Source organism: Chroicocephalus ridibundus, chromosome 8 (assembly GCF_963924245.1).
Source record: "Chroicocephalus ridibundus chromosome 8, bChrRid1.1, whole genome shotgun sequence".
In the NCBI taxonomy this organism is placed as follows: domain Eukaryota; kingdom Metazoa; phylum Chordata; class Aves; order Charadriiformes; family Laridae; genus Chroicocephalus; species Chroicocephalus ridibundus.
In genome coordinates, this window is record NC_086291.1 from 16287515 (window position 1) to 16310531 (window position 23017).

General features: G+C 37.8%; 1 protein-coding gene across 3 annotated transcripts in view; it reads left to right on the plus strand.

Annotated features, from left to right (window-relative positions):
- PRKACB (protein kinase cAMP-activated catalytic subunit beta) overlaps positions 1–23017 on the plus strand; it is a 76860-nt gene that overhangs the window by 22904 nt on the left and 30939 nt on the right. The window contains exon 1 of one of the 3 annotated variants that reach the window (XM_063345351.1): positions 16127–16324. The exons of 1 other annotated variant lie outside the window; for it this stretch is intronic. In XM_063345351.1, the coding sequence (XP_063201421.1) occupies positions 16138–16324 (187 nt within the window). In that variant the 5' untranslated portion in view covers positions 16127–16137. Of the gene's footprint in view, positions 1–16126; positions 16325–19625; positions 19965–23017 lie in introns of those variants that run through there. One more of the 3 variants, XM_063345354.1, reaches the window with a different exon arrangement.

Below are 23017 nucleotides of genomic sequence, written 5' to 3' on the forward strand. Positions count from 1 at the left end.
AAACACAAGCCACAACAGACTGTGGATATTTTGTTTGCTTAGCGTATGAGCCAAACAACAGTAGTGCTGTGGGGGTTTTCTGTAGTCACTCTTCATGCTGTAGTCTTGTCTCTGGCTGAAGAGATAGCACCGCAGTGTCATATTTTCTTTTAAATTATTATTTCATATAAAGACATCAACATGTTAGTGATACTGCAGCCACGAAGTTTTACAACTTAAACAACTCAATCTGTTTATGTAGTAGCATGGGATATAAATTAAGGATGATAGCAAAACAGATTTAACCAACAGTAGTGATTGAGGCATTCTTTTTTCTCAGCATGCCCAAAGTGTATCTGTAGTTTGGTGTTCTTATCCTGAGTCAGCTATTGCTAAGTCAGAAGTCGCTAAAATATTGAAGAATATTAAAGAAGTGGGTGTTTCATCTTTCATTTATGTACAGTTGGCAGTCAGTAACTAAATTAAGTTTTCGTTTCAATTTGAGAATTGTAATGAAAAGAGTAGAGATACTGAGATTGTACTGAATCAGTTTTTGGCCTTTGACCTTCTAAAATTAATGTCTAAAAAGAATTAATGGTAGAATTGTATATAGACATGGAGCGTTGTCCTTTAAGTGGCTGAAAAATTAGGGTAGTGAAGGGTTAGGCTTTTTTCCTTTTCTCCGTGAACGGTGATAGAGCAAACCTCTTTTTCATCTGTAAAAGTTTTGCCTATGCACTTGGGGACTTGCATCTCTCATTTGTTGTCTGATTCTGTTTTTTTAATGGGGCTACAGTTGGCACCTGACTCTTTCTTCTTTTTTTTTTTTTTTTTTAACATGAAAGAATTGTTTGGGGAAATGCTGGTCAAGATGCCTTTTCTTGCTCTGTACCTTACACTCAAACTCGGGTTTTGCCTCCACTTGCAGTAGCTGTTTCACATGCAGAGGCCTTATCCTGTCCTTCCTTAGCTCCTCCTTTCTGTTTTACCTCTGTCCTGTGTCAGCTCCCTAATGCAGTCTTGCGTCAGGACTCAGTTCCTTGCCTCTTGGCCCTTCCTCTGCTTTTCTTCTAACACCTCGCCCCAGTTCTGTTGCGAAATCTTTATTTTTTGACTTGAGTGTCAGAGACGTTCTGGTGAATACTAATATCGTATGTTCTCCATGTTTGTATCGTAGTTGTTCCTGAAGTGGACACTTGGTGGCAAAGAATAGGAAAATAATTTTGAGCTGTGTATTAAGAGCTGACTAATTACATCTAAGCAAAGAAGAAAGCATAGTTTCCTTTAAATGTGACTATGTATACTTTTTATTCCCTTAATCTGTACTGTGACCGCTAATTTAAATTGTTTACTGTCAGAAGTCTGTTTTTAGTCCATTTTCTTAGCTGATGCAAAAAATAAATATCAACAACGATGTTTGAACTTGGGGATGACAATTTAAGCATATGAACCACTAAAATAAGTCTTATTTTTAATTTAAACAAAACCCAGTCCAATTTTATTTGAAATTGTTTCCATATTTAAACCTTAGTTTCAGATTAAATTACAGGCTACCAATTATTTTTAGACTACACTTATAAATTAATTAAAACAGATGGAATGTATGATTAGAAATTTTGGCATATTGAGCAGTCAGGCTGAACTGAAAAATACTTGAATGTTTAATATGTGGGACAAAATTATATCAAAGAGCTATTTGATTTCAAAATCAAGGGTGAAAAAAGATGCTTTGAAGAAAGGCAGAGAGAACATCTGAGCTTGGCCCCACTGCACACTGTACAGGATGTGAGTACATGGCCTCTTCTTGTCTTCCAAATGGCTGTGTCCCAGTCGGGTGTCTATATACTTGTATCTCTAGATATGAATTCACTCCTTTAAAGGAGTGAAACAAATAATTTCGGTAAGAACCATCCAATTGAGAGTGAGGAAGAGAGATAGTTTTTCAAAAACACTGCATGGCATACATATTCATATAATGATGGTTACATATGATGTCCAGAATTAAAATACTTACCAAGAAACATGGGTTGCATTTTTTTTTTTTTGTAATATTGAGAAGAATTTGTCTTTGTAGACAAGGAGAGGATTTAAAGGTTCATGCAGAGTTTCTTGCCCTGCTATTTTCATATCTATTCTAGGTGACTGCCGGCATTTTGTTATCAAGGTTGTTAGTTATGGTTTTGTTCGGAGTTCTACTCAAAGTATGCTTTTCTTATCTCTATTCCTTGAGCGGGTTGCTTTAAGTAGAACAAAATTTGTACACAGGATATCAGCTTTTCTTTTCTTTTTGTTAAGGTGAGTATATACATATCTATTTTTCCTTAGAGGAAGGAAGGAAGAGAAACTGTGTTTCAACATGAATGGCTGTGAGGTTGCAAGTTTTCCATCGAAGTGTAAAACTTTGATCTTCTAGCTGAAGTTGTTGCAATTAAGGAGTAAGAGAAACTGATTTTAGGTTAGATTTAGAAATCTTTCCTGTGTGGGCTGGGTAGAGTGTTAGGAAGGAACTCAATAAGCTACATCCAAGTGAATGCATGTGAAGCAAGCGTTAAGAGAAGGCGGAAACAAATTTGATATCCTGTATTTGCTTTGGACAGTTTGCCAAGTGTTCTTTGTTAATTCTGTAAATTAACAGATTGATGAACTTTATACAATTTTAAATGCTACAGTCTTGGTGGAGGGTGGTGATGAACATTGATGAGGTGCTTTTGATAAAAACCGTTCTTGAATCTGAACTAGTGGTGTAGCTTTTCAGTTACACGAGCATGCTGCTCTGTTCCTAGAGTTTGAGTTGGGTTATCCTACGCAAAATGAGGAGGTAAGATACCTTCAGAGCTTGACATTCATATGGTGTATTTTTACTGGGTTTGGAATACTGTTCTCCATAGGGGCTAGCCCAATTGCTGGCGGATGTAATTTAGAGTTACTGAAACAGTCATCATTACTGGAGTATGGACTACTGTTTTATTTAATCTGCTCTTAATTAGCTGATGGACAGAGATTATTAATGAACATATACCTGAAGATAATAAGGAGGGTACAGAGATATACTTAGCCCAGTGATTGCGACAAGTGAATCTCCAGAAAGATCAATAAATGAGCAGATTATTAACTGTTAGCAAAATCCAGATGAGTAATGAGTCTTCTAGTGCTGCTTTTGTTTTAACTAAGGAAGGAGCAGCATGATTTGAGTTAGTTCAAATAAATTTCTTCATAATCACCTCCTGGCTGTTTCCTCCTTTCTCTTCCTACCCGTCTTTCCATATGCGCATTTTAGCCCTGCAACATCCTTAGCACCTTGTGACATTCAGAATTGGATCGTTAGGACTAAAGTAATACGTGCTCGTGTTGATGTGTTTTCCAGGTCCTATCTATTCATTCTACCCTCCAAAATGTTCTGTAAGAGACTGTATTCAGTGTGACAAAATAGTATTTTACTTCGGTGGATATAGTAGGGGTTGCATGGATTTAAAGTGTACCTGAAAAGGTAATTCAAATATAGATTTCAAAATGAGTAGAACTTATAATCGCATTCAACATGGAGTCGCAAAAGCCATTCATCTCCAGAACTTGGCCGTGTTTGACATCCTGAGCGCCCAACAAACCCTCCAGGAACCCTGCAGAGTTGCATTAGCCAGCTTACTAGTGTTGTTAACCTTTCGCAACTTTTCAGAAAAATTAGATACTAGCAGTGTTTTCAAAAATTGCCATAATACATCGTTTGCCTTATTTGGTAGATAAGTCAGTTGATATTTTCTTCTGAAAGTGTCGTCTTTACAGAGGCAAGGAATGGAAATGTCAAAGTAGGTTACAGAATAATACATAAGCAGTTGTTTTCACTTCAGAGAAGTATTCATTTAGACTTTTATTTCTACGTAATTTAAATATTGGGTTTTTTCTATCATATAAGAAAAGTGAGGAGAGGACTCAGTAATTGCGATTACTAAGTACCTTATTTCGATATTTCACTTAAATGGGATGCCACGTGGGTTTCTTCCCCCTTCCGCCCCTCAAGAGTGGAGGAAGGTGGATCTTATAGTGGAAATAAGTTTAAAAATTTGCCCAGTGTATTGCAACTGGTACGTCATTTTGGCAGTTTTCTTGGGTAGAGTTTAACTTGAGAGGAATTGGAAGAAAACCAGGATGTTCCCACATGCCATGTGACTCCCAGAAATAACAACTCTGTATTGAGGTTGTTAGGAAAAGTTATAAGCATCTGAGAGCAGCTCTAAGTGAAATGTGTTTATTCTTCCAGGAGGAAGAAAAAGAAGTCTCTGGCTAGTTAGAAAATTTTAGGTGTTTTTCTCAAAAGTGGTTCAAGTAAATTAAGATAATAAATTCAAGAGATAATGTGTCTTCCAGCTCTGCCAGATTAGAGGGATTTTTGCTTCCCAGAAATTAGAAGGGACCGCACAATGCTATCATAAGGTAGACTTTACCTATGCAAAACAGGAATAATCAGAACTTTTTTTTTTTAGTAGTAATCATGAATAGGATGCCGATATTACTGCAAGATTAAGGATAACTTTAACAGGAATCCCCCCAAATGGTAAAGGCCTGTGTAGGCAAATTCCCTGTTTTTCCTGTGTGCAGTCTGCAGTGGAAGTGTGCGGTGAAGCTGTCAGTTACTTCAGATGTGCACATTTCTGTGACTCCAAACTTTTTGGCAGAGATCTTGCATTTACGGATGAAAATATTGGGACGTTTATCACTTGTCACAATTCTCAAATTGTGACCTGCGTAGGTTTCCTGCGTGCGGTTTGGGGTGGGTTTTCTTTGCAAGAGTTCTGCTGATGAGGACAAATCAATACCAATACCAGTGGCATCTCTCAGAAACAAACCAAAAAACTGTCTTTGAGTAGTTACTTGGTTTTTTTGGCTTGCTTTCACACATGCAGTCATCACATAATAAGCCTAAACAATTATAATTAATCTGTGGAAGGTCAGAGCAAGACTGAAAGCTCTCTGCCCTGGGAATTGTTAGCTCCTGGGTCTGTGAGAGCCATTTCTTATCAGGTGGGTCTCCTGGCTTTTGAGACTAAGGTGAGAATGAAGTTGAAGGTTTGTGTATGTTGAGAGGACTTACGTTGTCACAAACATTTAATTTCTGTAAATATCGGAAATAGAAATCTAATGAAAGAAAACTGGAGAGTGAGCTTTGATAGTTAGTATTGTTCGGTACCAAATGCATTGCATCTATGCCACAAAAATTTCTGTAGCTGTTAGAGTGTTGATTAGCCCTGTAGGCAAAGAACTGCATGGTCAAATTTTCCTTGAATACAAGTTTGGGGAATTCTTTGGATAACAGTGGTATAGAAAGAGTCTTGCAGTATCCTTGTTGAGGAGAATGTGAAGTTGAGTGTCAGTGCTTTGAGGTGACCTATCGTGAGAAGCTGCTCTTAGTGGCATTTTACAGCATGAAATACAGCGATCTTTCAGGATGTGTCTTTCATTATTATTTGCTCCTATTTCTCTTTAAAGCAAATTAAAGATAAATGCAATTGCAACTAATGGATGTTCTTGTATCTAGTTAAAAAATAACTTCAAGAATATTTGCTGTTGTTCACCTGTCAGTTAAAAGCTTACGTTACACTTAAGAAAAGAAATCCTTTTAAAGCAATTTAAATATTGTTGAACTGTGGAAAAGTTTGTTCTTTGCGCAGTCTAGTAGAGCTAGCCAGCATCATGAAAACCTGCTTATTAGAAAGAAAATCTTTGATTTTTGACCAAAGTGCAGAGTTGTCAAACTTCTTGGAATAAAGATGTTATGTATTATCAAGCACTGATTTTGCAGTAAAAATAAGCAAAATTTGTATTTTCAGCACAGCTTGTAACTTATTCTCTGTAAGCTGGTGAAGGACATCACTGGTTTCTTTTGATCTTATTAAAAAAAAATCTTTGATCGTTCTGCTTTGAGAGTGATAATGCAATTGCAAGGTTATGGCTGCTTGAGGACACAGGATTAAGGAGTTGTATCTTTCCTCTGCTGTCATTCATGCGGCATGCTGAGCTGGCATGCCATGAGAATTGTTTAATTTTCTTCAGAGAATTACAAGTAATGGTATGTTTTATCCATACTTGCTTCTAAAGCTTTTTTCAGGGTTCAGTGTTGTGAATAAAGATATAAATATATAGGAACTTTTAGAATTTTGTTTTATGAATTCTTATTATTCTTAAAATTGTCTTTACTCGTATTAATAAATATCAAGTGAAATAACATCTTGGCAAGTTTACATAAAGAAAAAGAAAGAAAAGGGTCAACTATGCATTTAATCTTGTAATGTGTCTATCCTGGAGAGTGCCTTCTGCTTTCCTGTGCTTTAAACAAATATAAGAATAAATTAAATATATCTGTAGTCAGTAAGCATGAGTGAAAGATAAATCTTCTGGCCATTCTGCCTACTGGCAATTGCGTTTTGCAGTAAAAAGTTTTCTTAACTTTAAGATACCCATCAGAGCTTTAGTTGTTTTGGCCTTTATTGTAAAGTAACACTTGGGAATGCTAAAGGATCCTATGGACTGAGCAGTATTGGTTGATTACCAATAGCCGGAAAACATATTCATAAAGCAAAAGGGAAATGTTTCATTTTTAGTTGTTTTTTTTAACTTGGTAAGTGATTTCTGTTACATCCAAGTGCAAATACTGTTTAAGAATATATCCAGACTGGTAATAGATAAATTCACCTTACATGAAATGAACTGAATATAAATTCTAACTTATAAATGAGAGCCCATCACAGATAGGGGGGGGGGAAAAGATCTGTGCACTTTGCTGCTACCTTACTAAGAAAAATAACCAGTAATGAGAAAGTTGGTGTGTGAATTATTTCCCCTCTAAAAAATCTGAGATATTTATTTGTGTTTATACAATACATTACAGATGAGTGACTGAGTACTTTTGAAACTTACTGTTTGGGATTACAGTTTTCATACCTCACACTTTGTTTGGTCTTAAACTAGCAGATGGCATTTGTTACTCTATTTAAGTGTCATAATTACGAACATAAATTCTGTAAACCTAATGTAATTAACTTTAGTACGTAGAGAAATGCTGTTGTCTGAGCTGTACATCTGATGCCTCTGTATTAATGCAAGTTCCTGTAACCGGGTTACTGCTTACTTAGCACAATGTGTTTTAGGAGCTTTAACAAACTTCAAAATACCCTCTTAAATGTTCTGCAGCCTCTTGTCTTGGGGCCAGCAGCGTCCCCTCTGCTTTTCAGGGTTTAGTGCCAGTTTTCCCCTCTAGCTGCTGTGGCGGATAGTGCTAGATCTTTACAAAGTCAGTCTTTCCCCTCTTTTGTAGAACATCTGAAGCTGGGCAGGCTGGTAGGAGTGGAGGGAGCAGGGCAGGTTGAAGTCTGGCGGTAAAGTGCAGGAATACAGGATCTGGTCCTAATACAAGTAGAGGAGCGCACATCTCCGCATCACGTGACCAGGTGTTTTGTACTTTAGACCATACTTTATGAAAGCCACTGCTGGATTCTAATTTGCACTCTGTACTCTTTCATTCTATGAAAAAGCACTATATCTTCCTGTGAAGTAACTTTGGGTTTGCTCTTTTTCTTATTTGGGTATTTTCCTAATTGAACGTAAATGTCATATAATTGAGGAGCACCCCAGTTTTGGAAGAAAACAAAAATATTAATGTAAAATATTTAGCTCAAAGTGGAGTCAGTTGTTTTTGTTTGGTTTTTTTCCTCTAGGGAATGTGCTCCTGATTTAAAATGCAGACAGGCTTCCTGAAAGAGGTACTAAAATGATTCTAGTTACTCTAATATATATCATTCTGGTCTTTTACCATACAATACAGATTGTGATAGTAGAGTGTAGCCATTACTATAGTGAAGAACTTTTATCTACGGGACTTTAGTTTGGTGAGTATTTTAACCATTGTCCCCTCTTTTACTTCCTTCCATTATCCCACATCAAGAAGTAACTCTAAATGTAACCCCAGATCTCTCAGGTTTAATTTATGTGAGACACTCGACTCAGGACACGTAACGCTTTAATTTGTCCTGAGCAGCATGTTTCAAACATAAACGTGCCTCTTCTGGGGCAATTCCTTAATATAGCTAAGTGGCTAAACAGAAGAACAACAGACCAAACCTGCAGATTCTAGAAAAAGTAGAGCTCATCAGCCTGAAGCTTTCTGTAGCCAAGATCCCCTCCACAGCAGCTGCTTACCTGCAGGAGCCTTTATGGTTTCTGTGAGAGAGACAGATCTTCAGGATTATTGTTCTGATGGAAGATCGGCCAGAATTCAAGCAGGTAGCTTCTCCTTCAACCCAGTCAGATATTGAGCAAAATGTCCAAGTTTTTAGTGGTGTGGTTTTTTTTCCTTTCTAATTTAGGCAGTTCATCTTACTTATTTTGATGGATAACACATTAATGCTTATTATTAATCAACAGTATATTTTGTTGTAAATTAAGTGGATCAAAACCTTTGTCTGCTGTTAGTTTTTTCAGAGAGGCAGGGTTAACTGAGGTCATATGCTAATTTCTTCAACATTTAACCTTGGATTTTAATTTAAATGTGTCCATTTACTTATCTTTTTTTTCTAGACTCATTTGTCCAAAGGCAGGAGCATCTTACTTAGTCTTGGCAGACAACTATCTTATGCAAGTATAACAAAACCCACTTACACAGGTGTTTGGGTACTTTCTCTTTTGCTGGAAAGTGACAGGATTTGTACAAAACTTCTGATTGTATGTCAAACTATCTTAAATAGTGCTATGAAGTAACCATGAAGGGTTATTTGAGTAGCTTATGATCTGGAAGGGCGTGGACCAAGCAGATATCTACAAGTACTTTCACAAGATTTCTTGTACTTACGTGAAAGCAGCTATTTTAAAAATGGATCATTGCTAAACTTCGTTTTATGGTGGAGCTTTTGTATAATGTTAATTCACATTGAGAAAACCTCTTATCTTGCAATGTGACAGTCCAAACTGTAAGCGCCAGCAAGCACATCACCTTGAAGGAAGGTGTAAGAAAAGCAAGGAGGAAGGAGCCAAGTTAGAAAGGAGAGGAATCCAGTTCTCTTTGGTGAGTTGGGCAGTTTTGTGGAAGGTTTGGCTTGTAATGAAAGAGTTCTCTGTCTCCTTCTTCTCAACAGTAGATTTGGGACTATGGCTACAAGCTATTTGACTTCAAAATAACCAGATAATGTGTTGATAGGAATGAGAAAACTTGATCTGCTGGCATGGTATACGTACATGAAAAATCACATTATCTTCAATGATGAATTTGTCAAATTTTGACAAGAAAACTGATGGGAAGAGTGAGAGCTTTTAGTTTGCATGTGAAAAATCCAGTGCAGAATTTGACTTCTACCTCCTCTCAAGTTCTTAGGTATTTTTTTTCATTCCTGTTGTATCATCATGGATAAAGAATAAATTATTCTGTTGGACCATGCAAGCCTTAATCTCTCATCAGGAAGCACAAATTAAGTATTAGATGCCTGCTGCAATTAAGCTTTTGTACAGTAGATGCCAGTAGAGGTCTACTGAGTCAAAATAGAAATATGACCAGCATTTCCATAGCAACAACTTCCTCTTGGCAGTCCTATTTATAGAAGTGCTGCAGTCCCAGCCTTAGCACTGCTCTCAGAGGGGCTCTCTAGTAAGGGTTAACCTTTTTAGAAAAAATGTGCACATAAAGGTACGCTAAGACTGCATGAGTTCACTTCCTTGTGGTTTATTAAACAGTGAAGGTGTTGGTTGTGTTTATTTTGTTTATATACATTTTGAAAAATCTTTGTTTCAAAATGGAAAGCCATTAAATCTGTAAGAAATTAGCAAATACTGCTCTTTATTCCGTGTGTTTTAAAAAGAAATGCAAGCTAGTGGCATGGTGCTGGATGTGTAGTGAAAATCAAAATACATCTGCTTTTTCAAGAAGCCTTTTTCTGCCTCTGTTTCTACCCATAATTCTTTCTGAAATATGCATGCCTGGCAAGACTTAAAATGGATTGTGTTTAATTATATAATTTCTGATGAAAATGTTCCTTTATTTTTTAGTTATGAAATGGCTATCTGCATACTTTGCTTTATGTCCTTTTCTCTCAAGCTATATATAACAACTAGAAAAATATCACATATTTCCTCAGGCTTATAGCACAGAACACTCTAGTTTCCTTAATATATATTATTTTAAAAATTTTAGAGTTAATAAATGCTTATAAACTCCTGTATTTTCTAATTCAAAATTAGACAATTAAATTATTTTCTTTTTCTTAAATGTGTTGGCTGCATCTTTCAACTTAAATATTTTATTGGTCAATAAAAGACCTGCTAAATTCATCAAGATCTTCAAGCTTTAAAAAAGGAGGAACCCTCATTAACACTTCGTATCAAATAATTGCTCACTCCTTTTGTAATAAATAATAAATACTAAAATTGGACTTTCATTGTTGAAATAACATGCATAAAGGAAGAGATATGCTTTATCAAGTCATCAATTTTTAAAGGAAATAAACTTTCTCTAACCTCTATAAAAAGGTTCTTTATTATGCATTTAGAAGTTATCTTTCCATAGATTACAAACAAAATAATTATGCAGAAAATGTCACACTATGTCTCTTCTACTTGTGGGTGAAGGCCAGTGCTGAAAAGGAGAAATGCTAATTTTAAATATTTAATATAAGAAGATAGAAAATAATATTTTTATTTAGCCCTTAAAGAGAAGTAGAACGTACAGCAACAGGCAGATTGAGACTCAGCTTCATAGGTAACCAGGACAATACTAGGTTTCAAGATTTGGAATTAAGACGTAGATTTTAATTTACTGTAGGTAATCTGAAATTTATTTTGCATCACAGATCCATTTTCAGTGTCCTGTCAAGGAATACAGTTAATTGTCTTAAAAACTGCTGTATGTTTTTGATTGCCAGATATTCATAGTTAACCTTTGTTAAACGCTAGAGGAGACACTCCAGTTTTGACGTAGTGTGGGGGAATTTCAGTTCTGTGTACGAAATGAAGTAGTATGGCATTCGATCCTAGGAGTAAAATAAATACATTCAAAAAACATATAGATGTGCTGTATTTTTAAATATTTTTCTATTTTATACGTCTTTAAAATTCAGGAATTTCACAGTAACTTTACTTGGGAAACATCTTAAATATTTTAAAATTATAATGTAGGCATTTTTCAGCATTCAATAAAAGTAGGCCTGTACAAATCATGCCATCACTCAACCATCCAGATTCTTTGAAGAAAGGAGGGTACTCCCTTTCTTAATCCTTAATTTTTAAGGCTTGACTGGTAGGGTAGAAATGCTTCTTAGAAATTGAGAAGTGATGTTTTAGCAGAGATTATTAAAAAGAAAATGTCCACATGCATTTATTTCCTGATTCTTTTTCAGCAAGAAGCTGAAAGAGTCTGTGGCTGGGCTATAGTGCTGTGTGTTAGTTACGATTGAGAGAGGTACGCTGGGCATCAGCTGCTGGGAAATGCACGTGAGGTTATGGGGTGGCCATCAGGAAAATTATAAATGGTTTTGTTGCCTTTATCAGATAGGACAACCACAGTGTTAGTCCTTTTCTATGGCTATCATCATTATGTTGTTTTTTATAAAGTTGTGGGAGAATACCTTAAAAATTTTTACTGAAACATTATTTATGAAAATACTATAACTTATACATGTGGTGTTCACATTCATAGCTGAATCTCTTACCCACTCCCTGGGTGTTTTAATGTGTTTTAAAATATTGCCAAGATTTAGTGGCTAGAATTTAGTGAAAATAAAATATCTGCCTAAAGGAAATTCTTAACATTTCAGTATTGACTTTGGTGGCAAGGAGAAGTTGGAGCTTCACTATCAGAAATTTTAGAAACGAGTTAGAAACATTGAAGCAACTCTTACATTTTTCTATGTAACTAATGCTTTACTTAAATTGTGTGCCTAGCCAGTTTGAACTGAGTGTGTTTGGGAGCACTTTGGAAGAGATGGAGCTCTGCAGGCGAAGGGCACCACCGCGCCAGCACTGAGCCCCTGCGCTGATGTTGCTCGGTCAGGCACCGGGGTTGTGAGCTACGGCATACACCAGGTACCACATACACTGTCTAGCCTGCACAGTTTGGGTTTATTTTGCAATAAATATGAACAAAGAGGGTATTTTCAGCACTGCCTGGCTGTAGAAACTAATAGGAGACCTGCATGGCAACTGGCTAGTCTTAATGTCTTCAAACATTAATTTTATTTTTCTTTAAAAAGGGGGGAGAGCATCTGTCATCCGTCATTGGCCAATCTGGCCTAAATCACGACAATAACTGACTTGAAGTAAAGTTATTTTGGTGGGGGTTTTTTTGTAACAGAAAGGTTTCCTAGGCCACAGAGACTGTCTGTAGAGTAAAAGTTATTCTGTGAAAATGAAACACATCTTAATCAGGCCTGATATTGTATGGGTCATACCTGTGCACACAGCTGATCAGACAGGGAACTGCTGGAGAGGGTCCAGCAAAGGGCTATGAAGATAATCATCAGGGGATTGGAACACCTCTGTTATGAAGAAAGGCTGAAGGATTTGGGTCTCTTCAGTCTGGAAAAAAGACGACTGAGGGGGGACCTTATCAACACTTATAAATACTTAAAGGGTGGGTGTCAGGAGGATGGGGCCAGGCTCTTTTCAGTGGTGCCCGGCAACAGGACAAGAGGTAATGGGCACAAACTTGAGCATAGGAAGTTCCACCTAAACATGAGGAGGAACTTCTTTACTTTGAGGGTGGCAGAGCACTGGGACAGGCTGCCCAGAGGGGTGGTGGAGTCTCCATCTCTGGAGACATTCAAAACCCGCCTGTATGCGTTCCTGTGCAACCTGCTGTGGCAGGGGGGTTGGACTAGATGATATCCAGAGGTCCCTTCCAACCCTATGATTCTGCGGTTCTCTGTGACTTTTGCTGCACAGAGTGGGTAGAACATCTGGATGTTCATGGGGTGGATGGAGTAGAGCCAGCTTCTGCTCTTTTGGGAGGGTGTACAGGCTTAACCAAAAGAACTGCACAGCTTTAGGTCAAAGCTGGCTCGGGTTCTTCTTCCAGCTTGGAGCGTGAGTAAAATGACCTCAAGTCTGTTTGCATATGTCTGTATAAGCATTTAATTTTGTTTAAAGATTTACAAACTCTTCTAAGGAAAAGCAGTGCTGGCTAGCCAAGTGGAAATCCTAAAACAAGCAGAGCCACAGAATTTTGCCTTTGATAAAGCATCATCCATTGCTGATTACAGAGCTTTTGAGTGGTAAACTACTGTCTCAGAGCTTAGGGACTCTGTGCTTCATATATAACATATAAAATATTTGATGTGCATAAAATAATATTGCATTGATTTGGAGATTAGTACGTCAATAAAATGAAAGGTTAGATAAAAGGAAATAGGAGATTCTACCTTTGAAAATCATGGAATTCGTATGGAAACATTGAAGTCCACGTTGGATGTGGGCTTCACAGAAAGTCAGTGTGGTAGTATTTTGTATTATCATTCCCTAATGCTAATCAATGCCAAAAATTTCTGAGATTAGGCAATTGTATTACTATCTGTGTATAAACATGACCAGTACTTTCTTTTCCATGTTTTGCATGTGGAGAAGAACTTCTATAGCAGAGTTCGCTGGCAGTAGTTTGTAAAAGTCTGGCAAATCCAGGTTTTCTCTTAAGATATCTTTTAATAATCCCTTTTTTGATGACCTGTTTTCACTTCAACCAGTTTGCTTTTATGGTCTCAGAGGGTGAATATTTCTTCTTCCAATTTTTGGCACCTAATTCAAGTGTCCAGGTTAGTCACTTGGATGCATTCAGAGCTCTGGATTTTGGTGGGCAAAGTCGCTCTCTAGCAGTTCCCACGTCTCTCCATTGACTCTAGAGGGTTGGCAGACTAATTTACGTAATGTGATGTGAATTTTGTAAAATACCCTCTTTGAGATCAGGGAAACAAAATGGTTTCATTGAAGATTTGTGTGAAAAATAAGGCAGCGGTAGTGTAAAGACTCAGAACCATGGGAGGGGGGAGGAACAAGATGAGCACACCATCATATGAGGTGGATTTGTTTACTGGAGAAAACAGCCAAGGTCAGAGAAAATAATAGCCCCTTGGAAGGATTCCCTGGATGCCCGGAGACTTGCAGTGAGCTACAGGGTAGCACGGCTGAACAATTCCATAGGGGCTCTTCCAGCCTCAAGAAGTTCACCAGACAGGGAAATAAACACAGTGTTGTTGTCTAAGTATTTCTTATGCTGCTGTATGGAAGGTGGCCTAGTGTTACTCTGTCGTAAAGTGTTTGGTTATATATGCCGCATAATATATCCCCTCTGCCTATTTGTGACCGTGCAAATGGATCTCCATGGTCTTCGTGAGCTCTTGTCTCTGTCAGCAGAGCCTTGAACCAACAGGGCGTCATGGAAGTCAGCATTGATCCTGCGACAAAGCAGGTAAAAGGCTGGAGGGCGTAAGGTGGAAAAGGACCTGTAATGGTTTCCAGGGAAGGCTGCAGCACCAGGCCCTTACCAGGGAGAGCAGCCTGGTCACCAACAAGACAGCAGGTGCTCATCCAGATTTGCAGAACGGTGTGTAAAATGTAAGCGTCTAGACATTTGGTTTCAATTTTTGACAGGTGCTGGAGAAAGAAATTACGTTTCCAGAGTGTATCTGGAGCCTGGCAGCAAAGGGCGCTTCTGTGCTTTGCACAGAGTCTAGAAATTTAAACTGTTGTGTTGACTGAGGCCAGTTACAACTCTGGAAGTGCCTGTTAGACGGAATATAGCCAAACCCGTGAAGTCTGTCCCTCGCATCTTTATTGGTTTATCACTATCATAGGCAGTTTGTCATCATGGGGTTTTTTGTGAAGCACAGAGCTGTTATGAAATAGTTATGTAATGTCCAAGGATGGAGATCTGCTGACATTTGAAAACTATTCAGTGAGAAGTATGGTGGTGAAAAATGAGAGGTATGTCTTTAACGCGTGTTGACTGTAAGACAGGAGACAGATTGTGGAAAAGTTATTTCAATCTTTCTTAAGAAAAAACTACATTTTTCAGAAGCCACATCTTATATGTGCAGAGGATATATTGAGAAACCTGCCTAATCTATGTGTTTCCGTTTTCACAAAAAAAACTATTACCCATTGTAAGCATGCAAAATTATGTAATTTGAAAAGTAATGTAATTTAATGTTAAGTATGGCTTTCAGTTTATTTTCCCTAGGTTTTGTGCCATTAAAAATGGTGCTTTCTAAACTTACTCCACAGTTGAAAATACTTGAATTTCTTGTGAATGAAAAAAGGTTTCTTACGCAATTGCAGGAGACTTGCATGCAAAGCTTTTACATAAGCAGTGTCAGGAGCTGGTGACCGTGACTTTGTGACTCTCCTTCCGGCTGCCTTTTGGGCTGGAAGATCGAGCATTCTGCTAGATAAGGATCTGCCAACACTGGTTGTTCTGGTAATTTATTCCTGAAAAAGTTAAATGCATTTGGTTCATTCTTGGAGTAAGTAGAACCCAGTTTGGATAAGTATAATGCAGTCATGTTTATATGTACATCAGAATTCAGCTTCTTCAGTTTGATTTGCCCTAAAGGAGGAAAATAATACTTCCCCCCGCAATAAAAAAATAATCGTTTCTTCAGTGGTTTTTGCAAGTAACTTCCTTGCTTAGAAAGTTGTTTGGTTGAAAACACGAGATTACTAATGATTACATTACAGCTGGCTATGTTAGCTATGGTGATGGTAGTACTCCGTAACAGGGCAAGAACTGCAGAACAGTCACTTTTTTCACACATGGTTGTGGTAAATTAAAAAAAAAAATAATCTGCCTTCTGATCTTTACTTCTGAACAACTTGTTTATAGTATTTGAACGTAAAATGTATATTTAAATATAAAATATGTGATGCATTAAGAAGCTGTGAAAACACATGCTAGAGCAATTATTGCTTTTTTTTTTTTTTTTTTTTAAAAAAACCCCACTTTTCGATTGACATGAAAAGAGACTTTTAGCAGTATAAACCAGTACATTATAGAGCTTTTCTTAACAGGAAGTAGAAGAGAGTAGTGGTTAGAAAACACTGCATACAGGAAGCTTGACACATGCATCGCTCTTAGTGGCTCTGGGTTGTCCAGCTCCCTTTAGATATTTTCCCTTTTGTGAAAGTCGGCGGTGTGTATACATGGCAGCTCAGAAGGAGGTACCGTGTAACCAGTGCACAGGGACGGCCACGGCGCTGCAGAGACTGGAAGGTTTTGCAAATCGCCTTTTCCATAGACATTCAAAGAGCGGCGCACATGAACAGAGAGCGGCTCTGGAAAATGAGAGCCAACACTGCTCTGAACTTGCTGTCCTATGGGACAAATCAAGTAAGTTGGGGCTTTTGTTTGTTTTATTGATGTTCACTCTTCAGCTTCCCTAGCGAGTGAAGAACGTGCATATTTGTAATTGAATCTGGACATTGATCTGTGATACGTTCTGGGGGCAATTTTACAATTCATTACCTAAAGTTATTAATTTGGAGAACAGCATATTGCATCAGGCGGGGGGAGGTGGGCGGCTGGTTCCTGGACTGGTGGCTGGCAGCAGAATTTATCCCTCATCTCTTCTTTTCTCTTAAAACACAATTGACTTGTTTTGGCAAGACCCCACCCCAGTTTTTACTTCTAAATTACTTCCGTTATTTTCAAATTAAATCAGCTAGTTCAGCAGACATAGAAAACTCATTAAAGAGTTTAAACTTTGGAATAGGTGGATGTTGCTGCACAGATTAAACTTCTAATTGTAGGGCTTTGTGTAATTTGTAATTTTGTTTTAAGGGAGATATACATCAGAATGCTCTATACAGTGGTAAACAATATAAAATTGTTTGGTTTTAACTATTAAGTATTAATTTAGTATGGGAATGCTGACTGTCATTAGCTTTAATTTCTTACTCAGTGAACAGTTTACAGTATTGTATGAATTAAAACTTTTCATGATTGCATTTTGGGTAATAAGTGAGAGATTTCAAAAAATATCACAATCTAAGTAAATTGACGTTTCATTTTGATTTTTTTCTTTTAAAGTCATGCATTATTTTGCAAAGCAATTATTGTCTCTGTGGTTAAATACTCATTTAAAAATGTTACAATATGGTAATTGATGATAATTTTGTTCCAGATTTAAGATTCATTGATGGATTTGAGATAGCACAATTATTTCAGTTGAATAATAGGCCTTATTGGAAATGCTTAGCATCGCAGCGTTACCATGAAGAAAATCAGCGTTTATACATCTCCTTGCGTGCAATTTAAAATATTATATGAGTAGGGAGTGAATCTGTTCTCAGAGGATAAGCAATAAACATGGGCCGGGGGGGGAGGGGAGAAGGTGTAATGCACTGACCTAAAATAGATTCAATCTAGGTCTCCCAGATGAGATGGGGAAGGATCAACGAGTTTTGTTGGTAAGATAAAGAATGAAAGTGCATAAATTCTGAGGTTCCGCTTCTCCAAAATATTTTCAGCTTGGTAAAAATAGAGGCATGCGTGTGTTTATGGAGAAGCTCTTTTTTATGTACATAGCTATTTGAAAAAAATAACACTGAGGCATTTTTGTTTATATAACGTAAAGAAAAAGATGGTATTGACCTACTGACACTTACAAATTGTGACCTGTTTGTGTACAAGTCTCTACCATTTTTTTTTCCCCTCTATTTAAGGCAGGCTTCCTTGTATGACATGCTTGATGAGGAAATGGACTGTCGTGTCTCTTGATGATAAACATGGTGAAAATGGCTGTTCCGTGAATGCTATTTTAAGTTATAATTAAGCACAGTGGCTGCATGCAATTTTTGTGACCAAAGTTACAGAACTGGCAGCTGAATGGTGGTTGATTTACGTGGCTTTGGTTTTGGGGTGAAATTCTGAATGTCTATCCTGAACCTTTAGTCTCAATTTGTAGTTTAATTTTTTTTTAAATAATAAATAAAAATACTGTAGGTACATATGGACTAAGTCTATGTTTCAAGATTCTTGTTTCACTCCCGCAGTAGCCCAAGGAGTGATAGATAAGGAGTACAATGGAGGGAGTATTTCTGTCTGCTACTGACTCCTAATTATTTCTTCAGAAAAAATACATAATCTGTGAAATTTCTTTGTGAAAAATGAAAGAGAAACAGTATTGTTTTGTTGTTTCGGGTTTGTTGTGTTTCGGGGGGGGGGTGGGGTGGGGTGGTGTAGGTGGGTTGGGTTGGTTTTTTGTTGGTTTGGGTTTTTTACTGAGGGTCACTGAATTCAGGTTGTAGATTAATTTCCCAGGAGATTTAATGAATAAGCAGTGGTTTAGAAACATACTGGTGTTTTTCTTGTAAGGATATTGGAATATTTGTAACTATTCCGCCCATATCACTCCAACTTGTGAAATGTTGGTGTAAGGTTTCGGGTGAAGCTCCGTAGGCGACAGCGTGAGCTACTCTTGAAGTTCGAGGCAAAGGCATACTTTGTAATTCCTGGAAAAAAAAGTTTGGAAAGTGACTTCTCAGAATTTTTGTTGGTTTAGGTTTGGGTTTGAAAGGAAAGTTAATATATTTATGTAACAGATTTCTGTAACAGATCTGTTTCTGTGTGTGTCCCTTTACAAGCAGTTACTGCTGTAGGTGTGGGTTTGCTGGAGGGGAAGGAGCTGGTGCTTGTTGGGTGGACGTTTTCTTTGTGATGTCAGTCATAGTGTTGCGGGGTGTGAGGAATTGGCCATGTGCTCTAGGCTGTAGGGTTTTTTCAGCGGTTGATTTTGTAATTTAACATCTTTGCTTCATTATTTTGTTATGTAAAACATAGAGGTTTTTCTAATGTGCCTTGGATTCTTGGTTGATGCGTGAAACGAATGTGTTGTAAGATCCTAAGGATCCAGTAGGGCAGATATGGCTCAGGACACCGCGGGCCTTGGAATCTGTTTTAAAAAGCTGACTTGAGCGCACATGTGATTGTACAGCCTGAACTGGAAACCAGGTCAGTTGTGCTGCACAGCCAGAGGATGAAAGGGATGTGATGGTAGTCATCAGAACAATGTATTTCATTCTTAGTTTAGATGTCTTGACTGGGACCGCTTGCAACTATATGGAAACTACATTTTGATTTTTGTTTTGTTTCCCTAGTTGCTTGTTGCTCTTTGAAAGGTAGAAATGGGAAAGGAAAGGAGAATGAGGCTGCTTGGTTTTGAATGTTGAGGCAGTAAGATCAGTGTCAATCTGTTGTTCTTCAACAAATATTTTCGAAATCTGTGCATAATAAGAGAACACATTAACAACTTGGCTGAAATGGTCAGGGAAGTCACCACTATTGCATCTTTCTGTCGTCTTTGTAGTCTCTAAATTGCAAATGGATGGGTGATGAATAGTCAAAGGAATATTACTTGGTCTCTAACCGATTCAAAATAGTATCAATATATTTTCAAATACTGTGGAATGTCTTACAGAGATATAGCTGAATAATCACTATATATATATATGTATAGAGAAAAATGCATGTGAAATATGAAATAATGTACAGAGTACATTGTGTGAATTGATTAAAGCTTTAGAATAACTACTAGTTGGGTACAAGTCAACAGATAATTCTGGTCTAAGGTTGCCATGGAAACAACCAGTGCTTGATATAATTGAGAACATCTTAAAACCTCCTGGTGTTTGCATGCTTTTTTTCCCCCCTGCCATTTTGAGTTGCTTTAGACATGAATAGGTAGCATTGGTCAGAGCAGAAGTAGTTAATGAGAAAAAGCAAATATCCGTGTCCTGAATATTGATTTTTGGTTTACTACTGGTAGCTTGTGCTTCATAGTTTTTTTTTCATCACAAGGAGCTCGTAAGAAAGAGCGGCTCTGGATTCTGTGTTCTCTCTCTTCCCAGTTAGTGTGTAAGCGTGTTTAGAGATTGAAGCACTGATTTTGCAGAGATTAACATACTTCATCAACTGTTGGATTAATATTGGGAGCAATATGTTTCTGAAAACTAGCTTTTCAGCATGAATGGTAAGTCTTTTCTATTACCTTTGGCACTATTTTTTTGTTCTGTCTTCACAATCAGGATAAATCTACCAGGTTTTCCTTTCTCGTCTGCATAGCTGCATCGACTACTGATCTCTTTGTTTTTGTAATCGACTCACTGTGGATTTCTGCAAAATATTACTATTAAAGATTTGCAGTTTTAATTAAACATTTTGCATTGCATAACTGATATTTGGTATTTGAAATTCTATCAGTATTCTATTCTATCAGTAAATAAGGCACAGAATCTGATTTGGAAAATCTTATAATTGAATGATGTATATGTCAGTTCATTTAATTTTTCTGTGCAGCTCATAATAAATTATTTTATCTGAATTGACTCAAATAGTGAGGCCTTCTGAAATTGATATAATTATTACCTAAAAATTCTGAACTGGCTTTTGTTGTTTTTCATCTGAACCAGCTTATTCTTCTGTGGTTTTTATTCTTTCTAAATGATGGGATAGCAGAATAGTTGAGGTCGTTCATGGAAGTAGGGGAGGAGAGTCTCATTTGAAATGAGATATAATAGATCTAGTAAACTTATTAGGCAGGTGTTTGCTTTCCAAAACCACTGTGACTACTTGTTATAACGTACTTGGAATTTATTTGAATTATGAAGTACTTAATTTGTACTTGGAATATTACTGGAAGTTGTACCTAATTATATAAACTAGGTACGTTTATTTCCTTAGAAACAGATAACCTTTGAAAATTGTTTGCAAAAAGCCCAAATATATTAATTTCTGAAATGATTCTGTTTTGTTTCAAGCAGGTAGTCTGGAGCTTTGGAAAATTACTTTGGAGGGTTAGAGATTGCTTGAAAAGAAAAAACAGTCGATCATGTATCCAGGGTGTGTGTGTGTGTGTGGTTTTGCTTTATCTGGCAAATTGAAAGGACCATTTTTACGAAGGTTTCAGTTTTGTACATGGCATGAGATAAAGAGTGGGAGGAGTCATCCCACTGCCTTATCTAATATCAGCGTATGTATACTTATCTCATACGAATACGTTGAGGTCATCTTCTCTGAAATGAAAAGCGTGGCTGTCATTTCCTCGGTATACAAAGTACAGCAATACACAAGTGTCAAAACCAGTACAGATACAGGACAGGGTTTCAGAACTTTGTACGCACATTGAGGTATATGTTACAGCATCATGGCTGTTCAAGTAAACCTAAACACGGGCTGTCCCTGAAAGAGGTGGTATGGCCTGCCCTGTGTGCTCCCAGCCGCCCGGCGGGATGCTGGCAGGCGGGAGAGAGCCTGGTGGGAGCCAGTGTTGCCCCGCAGGCTCATGGCCGGCCTGTGCTCCTGCCGCAGGGATGCGATGGCAGTCCGACCTCCTCACTGACACCAGCCCCTGCTCAGCCCCTCCGGAACATGAGGGGGCAACTCAAGCCTCCTTGCACTTCTCGGTGCCCTGCGGCCGCCTTTGGCTACTGCTGGAGAGGTCTCTCCTTGGGTCAGAGTCTGCTTCCCACCGGTTACCGGGCCGAGTTTCCCATCACCCTTCTCTCTGTTTCTCTTACAGTTAGGTTGTAGTTTCCACAGGAATTAAGGTTTGTGGAAATCAGCTCTAGGAATTTGCTGCCTGGTGGTTTGTTGGGGTTTTTTTGGTATTCTGTTATGATTGAGTCATTTGAAGGGAAGAATTTTCTTACAAACTAGGTGAAAAAGAGGTTACAGGTGCTCTGTTTTGTTTTGTTGGTTGTTTTGGTTTTTTGGGGGAGGGGTGGTGGTGGTGGTTGTGTTGTTTTGTTTTCTTTTCCCTGGGGCTTTATTCTGCAATTTGCATCTGTAGATTTCATTCATCTTGACATCCAGGCTCCCAGTTCCATTAAAAATAGAAATAAATAGCTGCAACTTTTACCAAGTGTCAGTTCTCAGTCAAAAGGATTTATAAATCAGAAGTCTAATTTTGACAAGGGAAAGGTGACTATTTCCTCCTCCATCAAGTGAGGATTAGATTAAGTCTTCGCTCTAAACATTTCCCCGTTTAAACCACTTCTGCTTTTCGTTGCACCTTTGTGGCTGTCTTCACTGCAGCAGTGTTACATTACACCCTGTCAGTGGATAAAATCGGATGCTCTCCTTGTGAAAGATTACCAAGATGCAAGTGAAACCTTGATGAAAAAGTGATATATTTTCTTCAATTGCAAGTACAATAAATACAATTGGATTTATTTTATTTTTTTTTTTTTTAACCCCAGGAGAGCTCCAGTTATATGACTTTTTCTTCTGGAAAGACTTGAAAGAAGGAAAAACTGTTTTTCTGTTTTTCTTGGTTTAGCGTTTTTGTTTTGAACAGCAGAACATTCTTGAACAGTTACAGCTGGAAGGCCAAGTAACTTTAATAGCCCCAGTTCTGCAAGATGCTGCTCTACTAGACATCTGTTTCATTAGGAATACAGAAACTTACACGTGTAAGATAGTAGTCACCAAAGGTGCACGGAGACAGATGGAGCAGTATGAGAAAAGAGTATGAGCAGTGCTGATGGACTCTGCTGAATTGTTGTCCAGCTCTGCGTGCACTGGAGAACAGGAGTGTTTCAGGAGTGAGAGTGAAGGGAGGTAGTGTAAATATTTTAGTTACGTGCATTGTGAACATCTTTTAAGGGCAAGGGACAACAAGTAGCAACTAATTATTCTTGCTGCTGAAAAGACTATAGGAAATGGATGGATGCCATGGGATTTCCAGGTGCCAGAGCTATACATCTTGTTATATAAATCTCATGGGACTAATGGTTTCTTCCTTTCAAAAATTCCCCAGTGTTACCCGTTATGCTCTGACAGCGGACGAGGATAATTTCTTAGGTGTTGACCTGAGTTTGTGTTTTGTTCTGATTCTTGTACAAAATACTTGAAAAAAGGCAACAGAAGAGTTGCTGCGTTGACGTAGTTCTTAAATTCAACCATTCAGTGAACAGTCCTTCAGGGTGCTTTGTTTGGGGCATAAGCAAAAAATGAGTTTAATAAATAGAGGTTTCTTCCAAAGGAAAAGGGTATGTTGTAATCTTGCTTCTCTTACTTCAGTCC